At 35.8% G+C, this 14,461-nt stretch overlaps 2 protein-coding genes across 2 annotated transcripts in view; one reads left to right on the top strand and one right to left on the bottom strand.

The window, feature by feature from the left end:
- LOC124804944 (cyclic AMP-responsive element-binding protein 3-like protein 1) overlaps positions 1–11,747 on the bottom strand; it is a 64,209-nt gene extending 52,462 nt beyond the window's left edge. The window contains exons 1-2 of the mRNA XM_047265329.1: positions 11,235–11,747; positions 10,776–11,151 (exon numbers count right to left, since the gene is read on the bottom strand). Of these exons, the coding sequence (XP_047121285.1) occupies positions 10,776–11,151; positions 11,235–11,357 (499 nt within the window). The 5' untranslated portion in view covers positions 11,358–11,747. The remainder of the gene's footprint in view (positions 1–10,775; positions 11,152–11,234) is intronic.
- Positions 11,748–11,803: 56 nt separating this feature from the next.
- The window catches only part of LOC124804945, a 32,933-nt gene continuing 30,275 nt past the window's right edge, over positions 11,804–14,461 (top strand). The window contains exon 1 of the mRNA XM_047265330.1: positions 11,804–11,891. The gene's annotated coding sequence lies outside the window, so the exon portion shown is untranslated. The remainder of the gene's footprint in view (positions 11,892–14,461) is intronic.

Genomic DNA, 14,461 nt, shown 5'->3' with positions numbered 1-14,461 from the left:
ATAAGATGACAATGTTAGTGTTGATCTTACTATATTACAACACATAGCTGTGCAAAATGGTTATAGACCGTTTTTTTTTTGTAGACAGGTTGTGTAAGGAGGACATTAAAGTAAAAGAAATGGCAGCCTCAAACAAAATTACATTGTAGAAAATAAATGACAGAGAGAAAATTGGATATGCTGCCCCTTCCACATTTTATATTAGTTTCAGAGAAAAATAAGCAATTAGTTAGAAAAGTATCATCACTGTCTCCTTTGAGACTGGCAATAATCTCGGTCCAAAGTTACAATATACTATTAAGAATGAATCCATATATGACCACACAAGTGTTTATAAAATAAAATGTCTGCAGTGTGACAGTTTCTACATAAGTCATATGGGGAGAAAGCTTAAAACTAGGTCCAAAGAGCACACCTATGAAAATAACAATTTAACTTGAGGGACACATTCAAAAATTCACAAGCTCTTGTTTGGTAATATGAGAGACCAAACAGAATTGCTACATAAAGCCGTTAAGGGTGTAGGCATGACTTTGCTTGACTAAACAGAAATACTCTCCAATACGCTTAAATACCAGATAAAATTTTCAATGAACATACTGATTTATTTTTAAAAATAGGAATTACATAAATAATTTCAGTGATTTATTTAAAACAGTTTGGCATATTTACATAAGCCCAATGTCAAACCCTTAACTTTGGTATAATTATTACGGAGTGCTTCTGCTGACCATTGTGTTCCACGTCATGCAGATTCCTTGTTTAGGACAGGCAAATCTTGATGTAAAATATTTTTTAAAGGTGTCATATGACTGATTATCTTACAATGGCAGATTACAGCACCTGGCGTTTTCTTATTTTTATTTGAGTAAGTTACTAATTGTTTGTTTGTATTAAATTACTTATGTGACTGGTATTAATTTGCTGTAACATTCTCTACTTCTGGTTCCTTTGCACCACACTCATACTACCTCCTATTACTGTTTGTCAAACAACAGCCTTATTGTTTGGCATTATGAATATAATGAAATATTTTTCCACAGACTTTGTGCTTCCATTGTATTATTTCACTTACACTGAGATACCAGTTACGATGTATTTAGAATATATAATACAGTATTATGTACAGGTGATCCATGCACTGGCTATAGCAAAATGTTTCATGTCTTTTACCACATTTTGCGATACAGTGGTTAGTGATTCTTAAGTTATATGAGTATTCTTTGATAAGGTCTATTGCTTTTTATAAAGATAATTAAATTGTTTTCCATTGACACTGGGCCTTTAGGTCATACAATCATTTTCTGTACATTTTAGTCATTCTTTTGGTTCTGAAGGGTTAGACCACACTGACTGTATTCTGTAAATTAACTGTGTATGTAGTTTCATATGGCATAATGTTCACAAATAGCAGGGACAAGAAAACCATCTCTTGTTTTTCTGGTTTTGGCTTCAGCCCCTCTTATATGTGTCTGTTTTGATGTGCTGGAAAGAAATGTTACAACAGACGGCCTATCTTGCCATTATAAGAAGTGCTGAAATGAAAAGGTATGAAACATCGTAACAACCAAACTGGTAGAGAGCAAATGGCCTGGCCTGATCTGCTCTGCTCAAGGAGGGAATGATTGTGCTCCATATAACACATGTCCAAACGTCTCCAAGGTCACACAAAGCATAATGACCAACTTCAAGTGGGAGCAGCCTGAGCATCCACTTGCAGCCGTACATGCCTCCAGCGACTTCCATGCGTTTGGTCCATTAAAAAAAAAAAGCAAAGTGCTTCACATCAGACAATGAACTGAAGGACACAGTGGAGGACTGGCTTGTTTCACAGCCACAGGACTTCTGGGAACAGGGAATTCTTCGGCTTGTAGAGCTGTGGTATAGTTGTGCTCAGGCTTCCAGTGATTACTTTTGAATAAAGGCTTCAATTATACCCACAGTTTTGTTCCATATCTTTTCTTTTGAAAACCCCTCTCATATAATGGTGCCTATGATAGATGGCTTCATACAGATTTGCTGGTTTTTTAGAAGATGGTTAATAAGTGTATTAGTTTGTGAAGTTTTTACTCCATCTCTTCAACAGTGCCCTTTAGGTTTATATCATTCTTTATCTTACCACTGTGCTCCCAAAATGTTAGAGGCATTATTTAGGTTTATATCATTCTTTATCTTACCACTGTGCTCCCAAAATGTTAGAGGCATTATTTAATTAAATCTAAATTGTTGATATAGGAGGTTAGCGTTTTACTATGATGAATCCATTTAGACTATACTCCCATCCTCAGACCATCTGCGGAAGCTACATAATATCTAATTTCATTTTACTATAATGTTGGGTATCATATTTTCAGATATACAGATTTTGTGCTTCCATTCATACATCATCCGTGGTCGCTGCCACTCTGTATTTTGTTATAGTGCAGTGTAAATTTGGGACACTTATAACATAAGTAGTCTTGCGGTTTTCTGCTGCTGTTAATCGCTCTTTCTCATAATTTTTTATAATTTGATGTTTTATCATCAGATTTGGCAGATTGACAGTTGCCCAAAGATGCTATATGGTTACAGTTGTTACAGTGTGTTGATATAATTGTTTTGGGTGCATATATGATCTCTGTAATTGATGTGTCTGTGGGTTCTGTTTGTGTCTATCTGTTATCTTTTGATGTATTTCATGCAAAATTTTATTGAATTTCCAAGCAAAGACACAAGCAATTACCCACAGACACATCAATTACAAAAATCATCATGCAGTCCAAAATGATAACACAAACACATCATAGCAACTGTAATAACTGTAATATTTAGCAATCTGCCAAATTTGACAATAAAAAGTCAATTTATAAAAATTATGAGAAATGATGATTAACAACAGCAACAAACTGCAAAACAGCTTATAACATAAATGTCCTAAATCTAAATCATGCTGCAACAGAATACCGTGATAGCAACAACTGATGATATATGGACATAAGGACAAAGTTTGTGTACCTGAAAATACAATAACAAACATTGAAAAAAATAAAATACAATATTATGTAACTTTTGCAGATGGTCTGAAGATGACAATCTATTTGAAATTAAACTCGTATAGCAGCAAATTTGGATTTCATTACATAATGCCTCTAAGAGCTATCTTCAATGCTGTGGGCCCATTGGATCATCAATCCCAAAATGGTGTTTGAGTATCCTCTGACTTATCTGATATTTGAAACTCAACTGTTGTCAGATTTTGTCTATTTATTTTGAAATATATGTATTATGTACACAAGGGTATATTTATTCATACCAATCTGACATGATGTGGGGTGTTTTGACATTTCACTTACAATCCCCAAGTCTCAGAAGGGAGGAGGGGGGGGGGGGGGGTGAGATGATAATAGTAGTAATAATAATAATGAAATGTTCCTCTCTTGTTTTATTGTGTCACGAGTGCCTTGTTAGTGCCATAGTACTAACTGTTATTATTCAATTACTTGCTTAATGCTATCCACACTTACGCCATCTAAATTTAATGGAGGAAGATAGCAAGGAATCTGCTGCTGTATAGTTTTACTACACAGCTGCTGTTTATCTCCTTTTAGTAGGTTAATATTTACTTGATTACAATGGTATCTTTCCAAAAAAAAATTTTTTACACTTATGAATACTCATCTGTATTATTACTACCAGTCATATTATTATTATTATTATTATTAGTTATACATTATTAGTTGTTACACAAATTTAAAAAAAATATCTGCAACTAGACAGGTAACAGACAGAAACTATAAATCCCTGTACCTATATATTTAGATTTTTGTTGAAAGATTGTATAAGGAGATATATTTTAATTACTAATACTAATCCTAAAATACTCATGTGAATGGAGAATTAAAAATAACTTGTAGATATTCCATACACCTAGAAAAGGCAAGAAAATCGAGTTCATCGAAGGACTAAAAACATAAGATCACATACTCATTTCCTATCAAAACATTCTTAATAACCATTTTGACCTAGCTAACAAAAAATACTCATTTGAAATACACTACTATAAACACAAGGCACCCTTACGGTTAAATATACAACATAAATCTCCAGCTGCACACGTATTATAACAGCACACACAATGTGGCAGACATTGCTAAATAGCTCACATTCTGCAACATCCAAACCACCTCCACAAAATTCAGCATATTATTAGAGAGCCAAGAGATACACAGACAATAGATCATACAACACACAGACATAAATAATGAATATACAGTCATAAATACAACAGAAATATTTCTGTATTACGTAATCAGTCCCCCCCACAGACACACAAAAATCAAACATGGAATGTGCAATTAATTTTCATCAAAATAATAGCTCTCTGCTTATCCCATCACTTGTAAAGTTAACAACTTCTTTCATTTCAATCACTACACAATAATAAAACAGAAACAACCATAATTGTAAATAAAGGTCACAGTTGAAAACTGAGCTACAACTCGAAAATGCGTCAACCATTAATAAGAAAGTAAAGAAACAGTAACTGGGTATTGTGTTGAATTATTAAAAGACATTCACATAAAGTAAAAGTCAAAGCTGCCCAACAAAAAACAATGTGTGTCAATAATGATAGCACTTAATATGTATGGGTCGAATTTTTCATTTATTCTTATTTACAAAGTATTGACCCATTTCTTAAATGTAATCAATAACGACCTTCCAAATGCAGAACAAGTTTCAAAATACAACCAAAACTAGACCAAGTGTTAGAACGACAAATAGCTAAACAGATTAAGCAACCAGTCTTCATCCCCACGCAACTACTGAGAAAACCAAAACTACCACTTGACACTTTTGGCACGAATGCCACAGTCATTTATTGAAAATTCACACTTCATTGTCACAGACCATGGCAAACTGACAGCACAGTGAGCAGCATGACCCTTTTCTGAGTATCTGCCTAATTAGGACTGAAGCTAAACAAAGGCGGTCAATACAGGCCTTTTGTGTATGACAGCTTTTATTATATAATAATCTTCTGTGTTACGTTCATTCCAAAGTAATCTCAAACCCCAAGGTACATCACTGAGTCCTGCCCTTGACTTCAAAATACTAATAAGGTAGTATTAACTGCCTAAGAAGAGTTGAAACATTTTACATTTTTTTTCTCCCTTGACTACCAGCAAGCCAAATCACCTTCCTTGTTATCTTAATGCTGTCATTTCTAGCCATAGGAAGGAAGGGAGACTAGGATTTAACATCTTGTCAACATCTAGGTCATTAGAGACAAGAGCACAAGCTCCAAATATTTCAAAGATGGGAAAGGAAATCGGCTGTGCCCTTTCATAGGAATCATACTGGATTTCTAGCTATGTCTTGTACATTTATGTACACACTGACAGGTTGTATCTTTCTCATACTTTCAGGCCACATATGATTTTGTGGAGTCACCTGTATGCTTTTGGCCCAGTCTCCAAAGCCGTGAAGCTACATGAATTCTCAACACTTAACTACACTTACGTAACAAAATCTTTTCCCCATCAATGCCATTATGACCGCAAACTACAGTTCTGAGTGGCTCCCAGATTCCCTATACAGGTCAAAGATATACTGCTCTTTTTCCGTAAAACAATACGTGTCTTGATGACTGTGAATGCAAGTGTCAAGTAATAAAATGAAAGAGTCCAGTTCTACTTTGGAGTTTTTTTTTTCCATTTAACATTACTGTCACCTCTGGAAAAGCTTCATGTGTGCAAGATACACAAGACTAACATGGTTGAGTTCAATTTTAAGCTCTAGCTGTGTGGTAAGGTGATATTGTTATTTGGTGGAAGCAAGTTGAGCTGCACAGTTAAAATAGGTGTTTTTCTTAAGGGTCATTCCATGCCAAGGGGACTAATATTAAAAAGTGTCCCCACTCGACCCTCTCCAAATCTAATGAAATTTGGTGTGAAGGTTCTATACGGTCTTTGATGGCTAGATAGCAAATTTCAGCCAGTATGTTCTGTGGTTGAATTTTTGGGGACTTTTAAGGAGAGGCTACTCATCTTTGTATTACATACAAAGGTGCAAATGTGCCAACTTTGCTACGCATTTTTAAAAGTTCTAGCAGACATTTGATCATTTGCTTTAATATACATAGACAACTTTTTATGCTGAATCACATCCCGGCAAAAAATAGGGATTTAGCCACACCTAAACATAATATTGTTTAATTTCTGGCTCTTGCACATTGATGAGTAAGAATACCTATCAAAAGTAGGGAAAATGAATTATCAATAAATACAAAAAATTAATACAGTTTGAAGTTGTAAATAAAAAAAAGTGTAATTGTAGTGTCTTTTAATAGTACAATTTGCCTGTGGTTTAGGGGATGTAACTATGCTAATAAGAAGCGTTTTACATTATTTTCCAGTATAGAATACAAATATAGTAAAACCTCAGAAAATGCTCTTCAGATTATAAAATCTAGAAGATCATGACGGAAAGCTATCTTGCTTTGGAACGTTTTAACCCCACAACGCATGGTAGTGCATATATGCATTGTCAGCCAGTTTATATCAGCATTATGAAGTAGCAATATTTTTGTAAGGCTCTATTCTTGCAGCAGTGATACATTGCTGAATCACCACTTTCAGTTGTTGCTTTCTTTATTGGCAGTTTTCACAGTATCAGTCTTCTGTACAGTGTAATTGTTGGTGTTGACATTGTACAATCTTAGTGCTGAATACTGAGTGTTTGAATAATCAATAGTTGTTGTAGCTGAAGGTAAGCTCTAAAACAATATGTTTTGATATGCTGATTTGTATATTTTTTATACAAACAAATCTGAATCTGCTATGCTTCAAACCAGTATATTAATAAGCTTTCAAAACGGCTTGTTATAGGTTAATAAACTATTGTATAAAATGAACCAAGAGACCTTTGCACTCTGCTACTTTGGTGGATCAGATGGAGCTGACTGTCATAAGTCATCAACATTCTATTGTGGGAAAAATCAACTACGATCAGTTAAGGAAATGTCACCAGTGGACAGAAAGCTTCTACAATGTAGGTCTGGGCTTGAGTTTACTGAAGTTGCCCAAATTTGTCTCTACCATAATGCCTTGTTGATGACAAAATTTCAATTCCTGCACAAAACTTGCTGCAAGCCGTTTGGTAAAGAAAAACGAAATCTAGAAGGCTTTAACACCAGTAACCATTGCAATGTCTGATACATTAACATTACTGACTAATGAAGTTTTTAAATCTGGTCAGAAAATTTGTACCAAATGTAGACAAGAAGTGGCCCACAAAGAATCATCCCCCAAGGTAAGCAAGAATCATCATCCACTGAAGATCTGGATGTTGCTCATGCTTCCTTTCCTGCTCATACTTCATTACCATCACTTGGCGAGTCACCATTAAAGCTTCAACGGATCAGCAAAAGGGATTCAATGGGAAACATAAAGAACAAATTTCTGAAAACCCAAGGCAGCATAGCTAAAGTAATTGCCACAGCTGCTGGTGTGAGCCAAGTAGATACTGCTCAAATACAAACAGAAGAGTGCCCAAACTGTAAAGATATGGGCATCTTAATTGAAGAACTTAAGATTAAGGTTCAGACTTCAAATAATTGCAGTAAAGTTCAAATTTTGAGCCTGGCCCCAAATAGCTCGACTATTGAAAAAAATGGCTAAAGAATTTGCTGTTTCAACTAAAAAGGTGAAGAAGGCTAGGAAACTAAAGATGGAAGATGGAATTTTGGTAACACCTGCAAACTGAAAAGGAAAAAACTCAGTGAAGAAGTAAAACAAAAGTCCTCACTTTTTTTTTTTTTGAAGACGATGAGTTTTCTCGCTGATGTCCTGGGAAAAAGGAATGTGTTGCAGTAATAACAAATGGGGAAACGGTTCACAAGCAGAAACGCCTGCTCCTTTGTAACCTGAAAGAAATGTTCACTGTTTATTGTAAACAATATGGAAATCAACTGAGCTTCTCAAAATTTTGTGAGCTCAGGCTGAAACGGTGTACTACAGTTGGCGCTTCTGGACCACATTCAGTTTAGTATGTGCAATTTGTCAAATTAATCTTGGCTTCAGCAACATCCGTCCAAGTTGACTACAAGGATTTGATGAAAAAAAAACTGTATGCAGTTTGGAATCAAAAGATTGTATGCTGCAGCATTGTCAGGTCGTGAGGAATGTTCAGGAAAAATCCAACTAGAGGCTTTTCATGAAGATGCTTTTAAAGACTATAATCCTGAAGAAACAGTAGAATACAAGCAATAGGTCCATACTGACAGAGATACATTACAGATATGTCGGAGAAGTGCTGAAGATTTCATGGAGATACTAATTTTGAAAACTACCAATTTGAGAAGCCATCATTTCGTGTCAAAACACCAAAGTTTATACCTTAAGCAGCTAGAAAGAAATCTTGCAGAAAATTAATTAATGATATTGATAGACTTTGATAAGAATTATTCACTTGCTGTTCAAGATGCAGTGCAAGGATTTCATTGGGAAAATAAGCAGGCCACATTACATCCATTTGTTGTGTATTTTGGGGACAAAGAATGTCAGCGTATTAGCATTTGTATGATCAGCAACTGTCTCTGTCATGAAACCACTGCTGTTCATGCCTTTCAAATAAAGATAATAGCATATTTAAAGACAAAGATTGAAAACATTAAGAACACGTGTTACTTTAATGATGGTTCAGTTGCCCAGTAGGCCTACAAGAACTTAAAAAATTTCATCAATTTATGTCTGCACAAAAAGGATTTTGGCATCACTACTGAACGGAATTTTTTTTAAACAATCCACGGTAAATCGCCTTGTGATGGCACTGGGGGAACAGCAAAAATACTAGCAGCCTATGCTAATCTGCAGAGGCCCTTAGATAACCAAATATTGACTCCATATGATTTATTCAAATTCTGTGATGTTAGTATTCCAGGCATAAAGTTTTTTTATGTACCAAAATAAGAAATTGAAAAAATCCAGCCTGATCAAGAAACAAGGTTTGCCATGGGACATACAATACCTGGAACAAGAGAAAATCACCAGTTTAAGCCAATTAATTGTAATCAGCTCAGGGTAAGCAGAGTTTCCAGTGATGCTACAGCATTCACAGTTCATGCCTTCGAAGCAGATGAAGAAACTCCAGCAATCTTGATTGCAAGTTTACAACCAGGACAATATGTTGCATGTATGTATGACAATTTTTGGTGGGTTGGAAATGTTTGTGAAGTTTCACATGAACAACAGGATGTCCTCATCAGCTATATGGTCCCACGTGGCTCTACTTGTTCCTCCCACTGGCCAGCTGCTAAAGGCACCTGCTGGATTCCTGAGCAACATATTTTCTTGACTTTAGAAGCACCATCAACATCATCATCAGGTAGACAATACAGTTATCCACAATGTGCCCTTGACAAAACTGAACTGTTTAACCAAAAATGGAACTGACTCTCAGCATTTTTGTTTTGCAAATTTGATGTGTAGTGTATTACACTTGTTTTTATGACATGTGTTAAATTAATGTTTGAAACTGATTTACATACTGGAATAAAAAATCAATTATGGAAATTAATCAGCAAAATATTTCACTTTTCAATCTTCTCGAAGTGCTAAAATAATAACTTTTGAAAGGTATTCTTACTCATCAAAATGCAAGATCCAGAAATTAAACAATATAGCTTGCAAAGCTTAAAGCATCCTCTTTCCAGCTGTAGCAAGAAAAAAAGGATTGAACAGGACACAGTTGAGATATTGCCTCCCAAAAATACCCTAAAATTTGCACATAGAAAATTTTGGACAATTTTGGAGAAGCATATCTTTTCATGTAGGCATCCTCTTAATCAAATTTGATCCATATATAGAAATCACAGGTAGGAATAACCCTCTGAAGTTTTGGTGTGATTGGTCCATATGAAAAGTAGCAATGGTCAGTCAAATTTTGGCTCTTGGAACAGTGCACTGAATTTTTTAGTCACTTTAGAGGCTTATATCTGTATTTTGGTATGGCTAAACCCATAATTTCTGCCATGGTGAGATTCAGCATAAACAGTTGTCTATGTATATTAAAGCAAATGACCTAATGTCTGCTATAACTTTTAAAAAAGCCCGGCAAACTTTGCACATTTGTACCTTCGTATGTGATGCAAAGATAAGTAGCCTCTCTCTAAAAACTCCTAAAAATTCAACCACTGGAGATACTGGACTGAAATTTGCTGTATAACCATCGAAGACCATGTAGAATGTTCACACCAAATTTCATTAGATATGGAGAGGGTTGAGTGGGGACCCCTAGTCCCCTTCACGTGGAATGACTCTTAATTTAAATCACGGACATTCCCTATTACTTGCTAATCAATAATTATGACTCTTTTTCTTAATCACATCAATTCTTTAACAAATACTGCGTCAAATTAAATAAGTTCTACGATTTCTGTGTGTTCACACACGATATCAGACTGCAAGCCTATGATTGTGTAAAATGATATAATGCCTTTATTGTCTATAATGCCTATTCTGTTTCATGCAAGTGCAGAGAGATGGAATATGAAATGTCTGTATGAAACATTTAGTTGTTCCACAAAACAAAATTGGTATGAATTATGCCATGAAGCATTCTACACACAATGTAAATGAAGTATCATATATGTGCCATATTCATATATATTCTCTCTTCTTGTTCTTATGCATCAATTTATACAAAACAAGTCTTCTCTGAAAGCGATGTGCATGCCATAAGGTAACAGTGCCGTGGAAATGAAATCAAGAAGTTTCAAATAGGTAATGCGAACTCACCAAAACTTATGAAGGCTGTAGGATCTTCAACTTCAGCATCAAGATTGATGTTTGTGTCTGAGGAATCCAGCACAATCTCTTCACCAACTGGTGGAGGTGTGGTATGTTCATCAAAATCTAAAATATGAGAAGCTGCAAAGTTTTCTCGTCCCACTACTTCAACTTGTTCCTCAACATCTGGTAAAGGTGGAGACAGACGTTGATCACTTGACATTCCACTGTCCGAGGAACTGCTACCTGGCACTGAACTGTCCATAACAGATGGGTCTGTTAATAGATCATCACATTCCAGGATATTGAACGGATGATCCTCTAATTTTAATATTGACTCTATAAGGTCGTCATTTACATCTTGTTCTGAAGGCCAACTTGTACCCTGTAAATAAAATTTTCTCTAAAAACTGTCAAACAATTTTCAAGATATATCAAGAAAACCGTCATGGAAAAAAGTTGACTCACTGACAAATTGTCATAGCATTTTGGCTCATTTTTGAAGGCCGATGCCTTATCACTTATTGTCAAAACCGGATCTTCTCTTTCAAATAAGTAGTCCATCAGGCTTATGTCTGATGGTAATGCCATTATGAGACTAATTTTCAAACGTACTTAATACAGATGCAGTGAAATTCACTTGGATACAGGTAAAACACAATATATTAAGTTCATAACCCGTTGTTATTAAATGTCTTCTAACTTAATACCATAAAAAGAAAGTATGTTTACATGTGACAAGGGGGTGTTCCTACAAAAATTGACTTTAGCAGAAAATGCGTGACAGGAGTAATTATTCATGGAATAACCCTACATAAAACAGAACAACATAAGTTCACGCAATAGATCTTCTGGAAATAATCATAACACTAAAATACAACGTAATTATATTCACAAAAACAATATGTTGTTAACATTTCGAATACACTTCACACAACTTCCAGCGTGGAACAAATTACGTCACTTCTTTTTTCCATACTCCTTTGCAGAAGTCACACTTGCAGGTTTCCTATTGGACAAAAATGCTCTTCCCAGAGTCCACAGCCTTGTGGGAAACGAGCCAACAGTTTGTATTTTGTTTGTAGTTTCGTGCAGTGCAGGAGAACTGGGTTGCTGATTAATTTCGTAAGTTTTGGCAGTTGCAGTGTGTTAAAAAGTGAATAACATTGAAAAAAATGGCAAGTAACTTTTACATATCGAATGTCAACATGCACATAAATGGACACACGATAGCGAAGACAATCCTAGTGAAATGGACGCTGTATCATGAAGGAATTCAAAGGTTCATCACTTGCTGTATAGCGTTGTTCTTTCCTGCAGGTCTTTTTACGGTCACCAGTATTTTCAAATAATTAAAGTTAATGGCACAGGATTATTACTGTCCTATTCGTTTTTATCGACATCTTTCTGTTTCAGTCTGTTAACAGAGCGCAACGTTTACAAACCTGACTCGCCAAGTAAGTTCATTCAGCAATGGATCTGTTATATTTGTTTGCGCATTCCGCGGAATTTGCCCTAAATTTAATGAAGTAGGCCTAATGGATGTAGTGAATGGTTTTGACGGTATATGGGCAGTAGGTACGGTTGGACAGCGTTGTTATAACATTTGCGGAGTAATTTAGCAAGTCACAGTAGTACCTTACAAGTTGCAACAGTTTGCAGATTGATATAGCGGTCACCATCATCATCATAATAATTATTTTGTATTTACGTGTCTGTTTGCTTGTCATCAAATAGTAGCTCTTGCAAGCGTGATATTTATGTGCAAATGTTAACACACAATCTCATTTACATTAATATGATTGATTTGACAATCTAGGAGCTGTATAGACACTAAATAAGTGCCTTCTCGGGACTAAAACTTATACTGCAGGTAGTTTTGTAAGTACACAACACAGAAATAACATGTTATTAATGAGTCTCACTTCCTTCATAAAAATTTATGGTCTTAAAAAGTAATGATTGAGAAATTTTTTGAGAGTCTTTACAAAAAGAGTTTGTAGATATTCTTGCATGATAGAAAAATGTGTTTCTGTAGTTCATTTTACGCTGAACATGTTGGGTTTTGAATTAGCCTGATATCTTTTACAATAATAAACTTTCTGCAAACCACGTTTCCCATTAAAATTTGCCCAACCGTCATTTTAAAAATGGCTGCCAGTAAAAAATTACAGCTTACAAAAATTTTTCAAACAGTGCTATGTGTGTGTCTACCTATAGGGTACACGATACAAAAATCAGGAAAAAAAAGAAAGGTTGAGCAACAAATTTTATTTATTTTGGTCGATCTGAAATGTATTGACCCATATGCTCTCTACTTCAGCTATAATCAGTTATTTTGTTGCCCAAACAGCAAAACACATCTGGTAGTTTTAGTGACTCATTTCCTAATCTAATTCCCTCAGCATCACGTGATTTAATTAGACTACATTCCATTATCTGGGTCGACAGAAGCGTCCGATCCCACGCGTCAGCTTTGACCCGTGACGTACGGGTGTTGTCGTGTATGACGTCATGATGTCGCCGAGTTTGGCTTGTGAGTATGGCGTGTTTGTAGATGTCGTCGTGTTGTGGTTTGTTGTGCTCTCTGGTGGTATGTGCAGGGTTGTCGTTTGTGTGGTGTAATGGGCTCAATTTGCTTTTGCTCATTATCCAGAATTGTTAGAGTGTCGGCTGTGTTTGTAGTGGAATTTGTTTCAGTGAGTTAACGATTTTGTGTGAAGGTTAATTTAGTGTTGTTCGCTGTAGATCGTGTGGTAATTTTAGAAAATTAATCGGTTGTTGTTTTTGTTCAGGAATGGATATGACGGATAAAATTAACAGTGCGCAGGTCAGGGGAAGTTTTCGATCCCAATGTGTGGCTACGTATGTTGATATTGGTATCGGGAGATGTTTTGTGCTATATAGGCCAAGGGAAGTGTTTGATCCTAATTTATGGGATCGGGAGCTGCTGTTGAGCTATATAGGTCAAGGGAAGTGTCTGATTACAGATGATATTGTGTTTAGTGGTATTTGGGGAGTTTTTTGATGTCGGTTTTTTTCGTCGTTTTGTGTGGTTTTGTATGGGGGTGGGTGTCTAAATTTGTTTATATTTAGTTTGCCCCCACCCGAAAACACCCCATTTCCCGCACTTGCCCCGTTAGTGTCATTAGGCTTTTTGTGGAAAGTGTGTATGTTTGTTTTTGATGTATTTTCGTCCTCGTAATGTGTACGTACCGACATTATATGCGCCATGTTAGAATCATGGTTCGTGGTCATTTCCGCCATATTTGTGACGTCATGGGTCAAAGCAGACGGGCAGGATCAGATGCTTCCATATTTCCCATTATCGTTTCAAGACATTGTCCATTCCATTCAGCTGCTCTTTGCTGTCTCTAACAGAATTACAATGTCATTGACAAACCTGAAAGATTTTATTTCTTCTCCCTGAATGTAAATACCTGCTCCAATTTTTTTCTTTGGTTTCCATTTCTGCTTGCTCATTGTACAGACGGAATAACACTGGGGATAGGCTACAACCCTGGCTGACTCCCTTCTAAACCACTGCTTCCCTTTCATGGCCCTCGACTTTCATAACTGCCATCTGTTTTCTGTACAAGTTGAAAATAGGCTCTTGCTCCCTGTATTTTTCCCCTCCGAACTTCAGAATTTCAAAGAGTGTGTTCCAGTCAACTTTGTCAAAACTTTTTTAGATA

Source organism: Schistocerca piceifrons, chromosome 7 (genome assembly GCF_021461385.2).
Source record: "Schistocerca piceifrons isolate TAMUIC-IGC-003096 chromosome 7, iqSchPice1.1, whole genome shotgun sequence".
Taxonomy (NCBI): domain Eukaryota; kingdom Metazoa; phylum Arthropoda; class Insecta; order Orthoptera; family Acrididae; genus Schistocerca; species Schistocerca piceifrons.
This window is presented reverse-complemented; position numbering and strand designations above follow the sequence as displayed.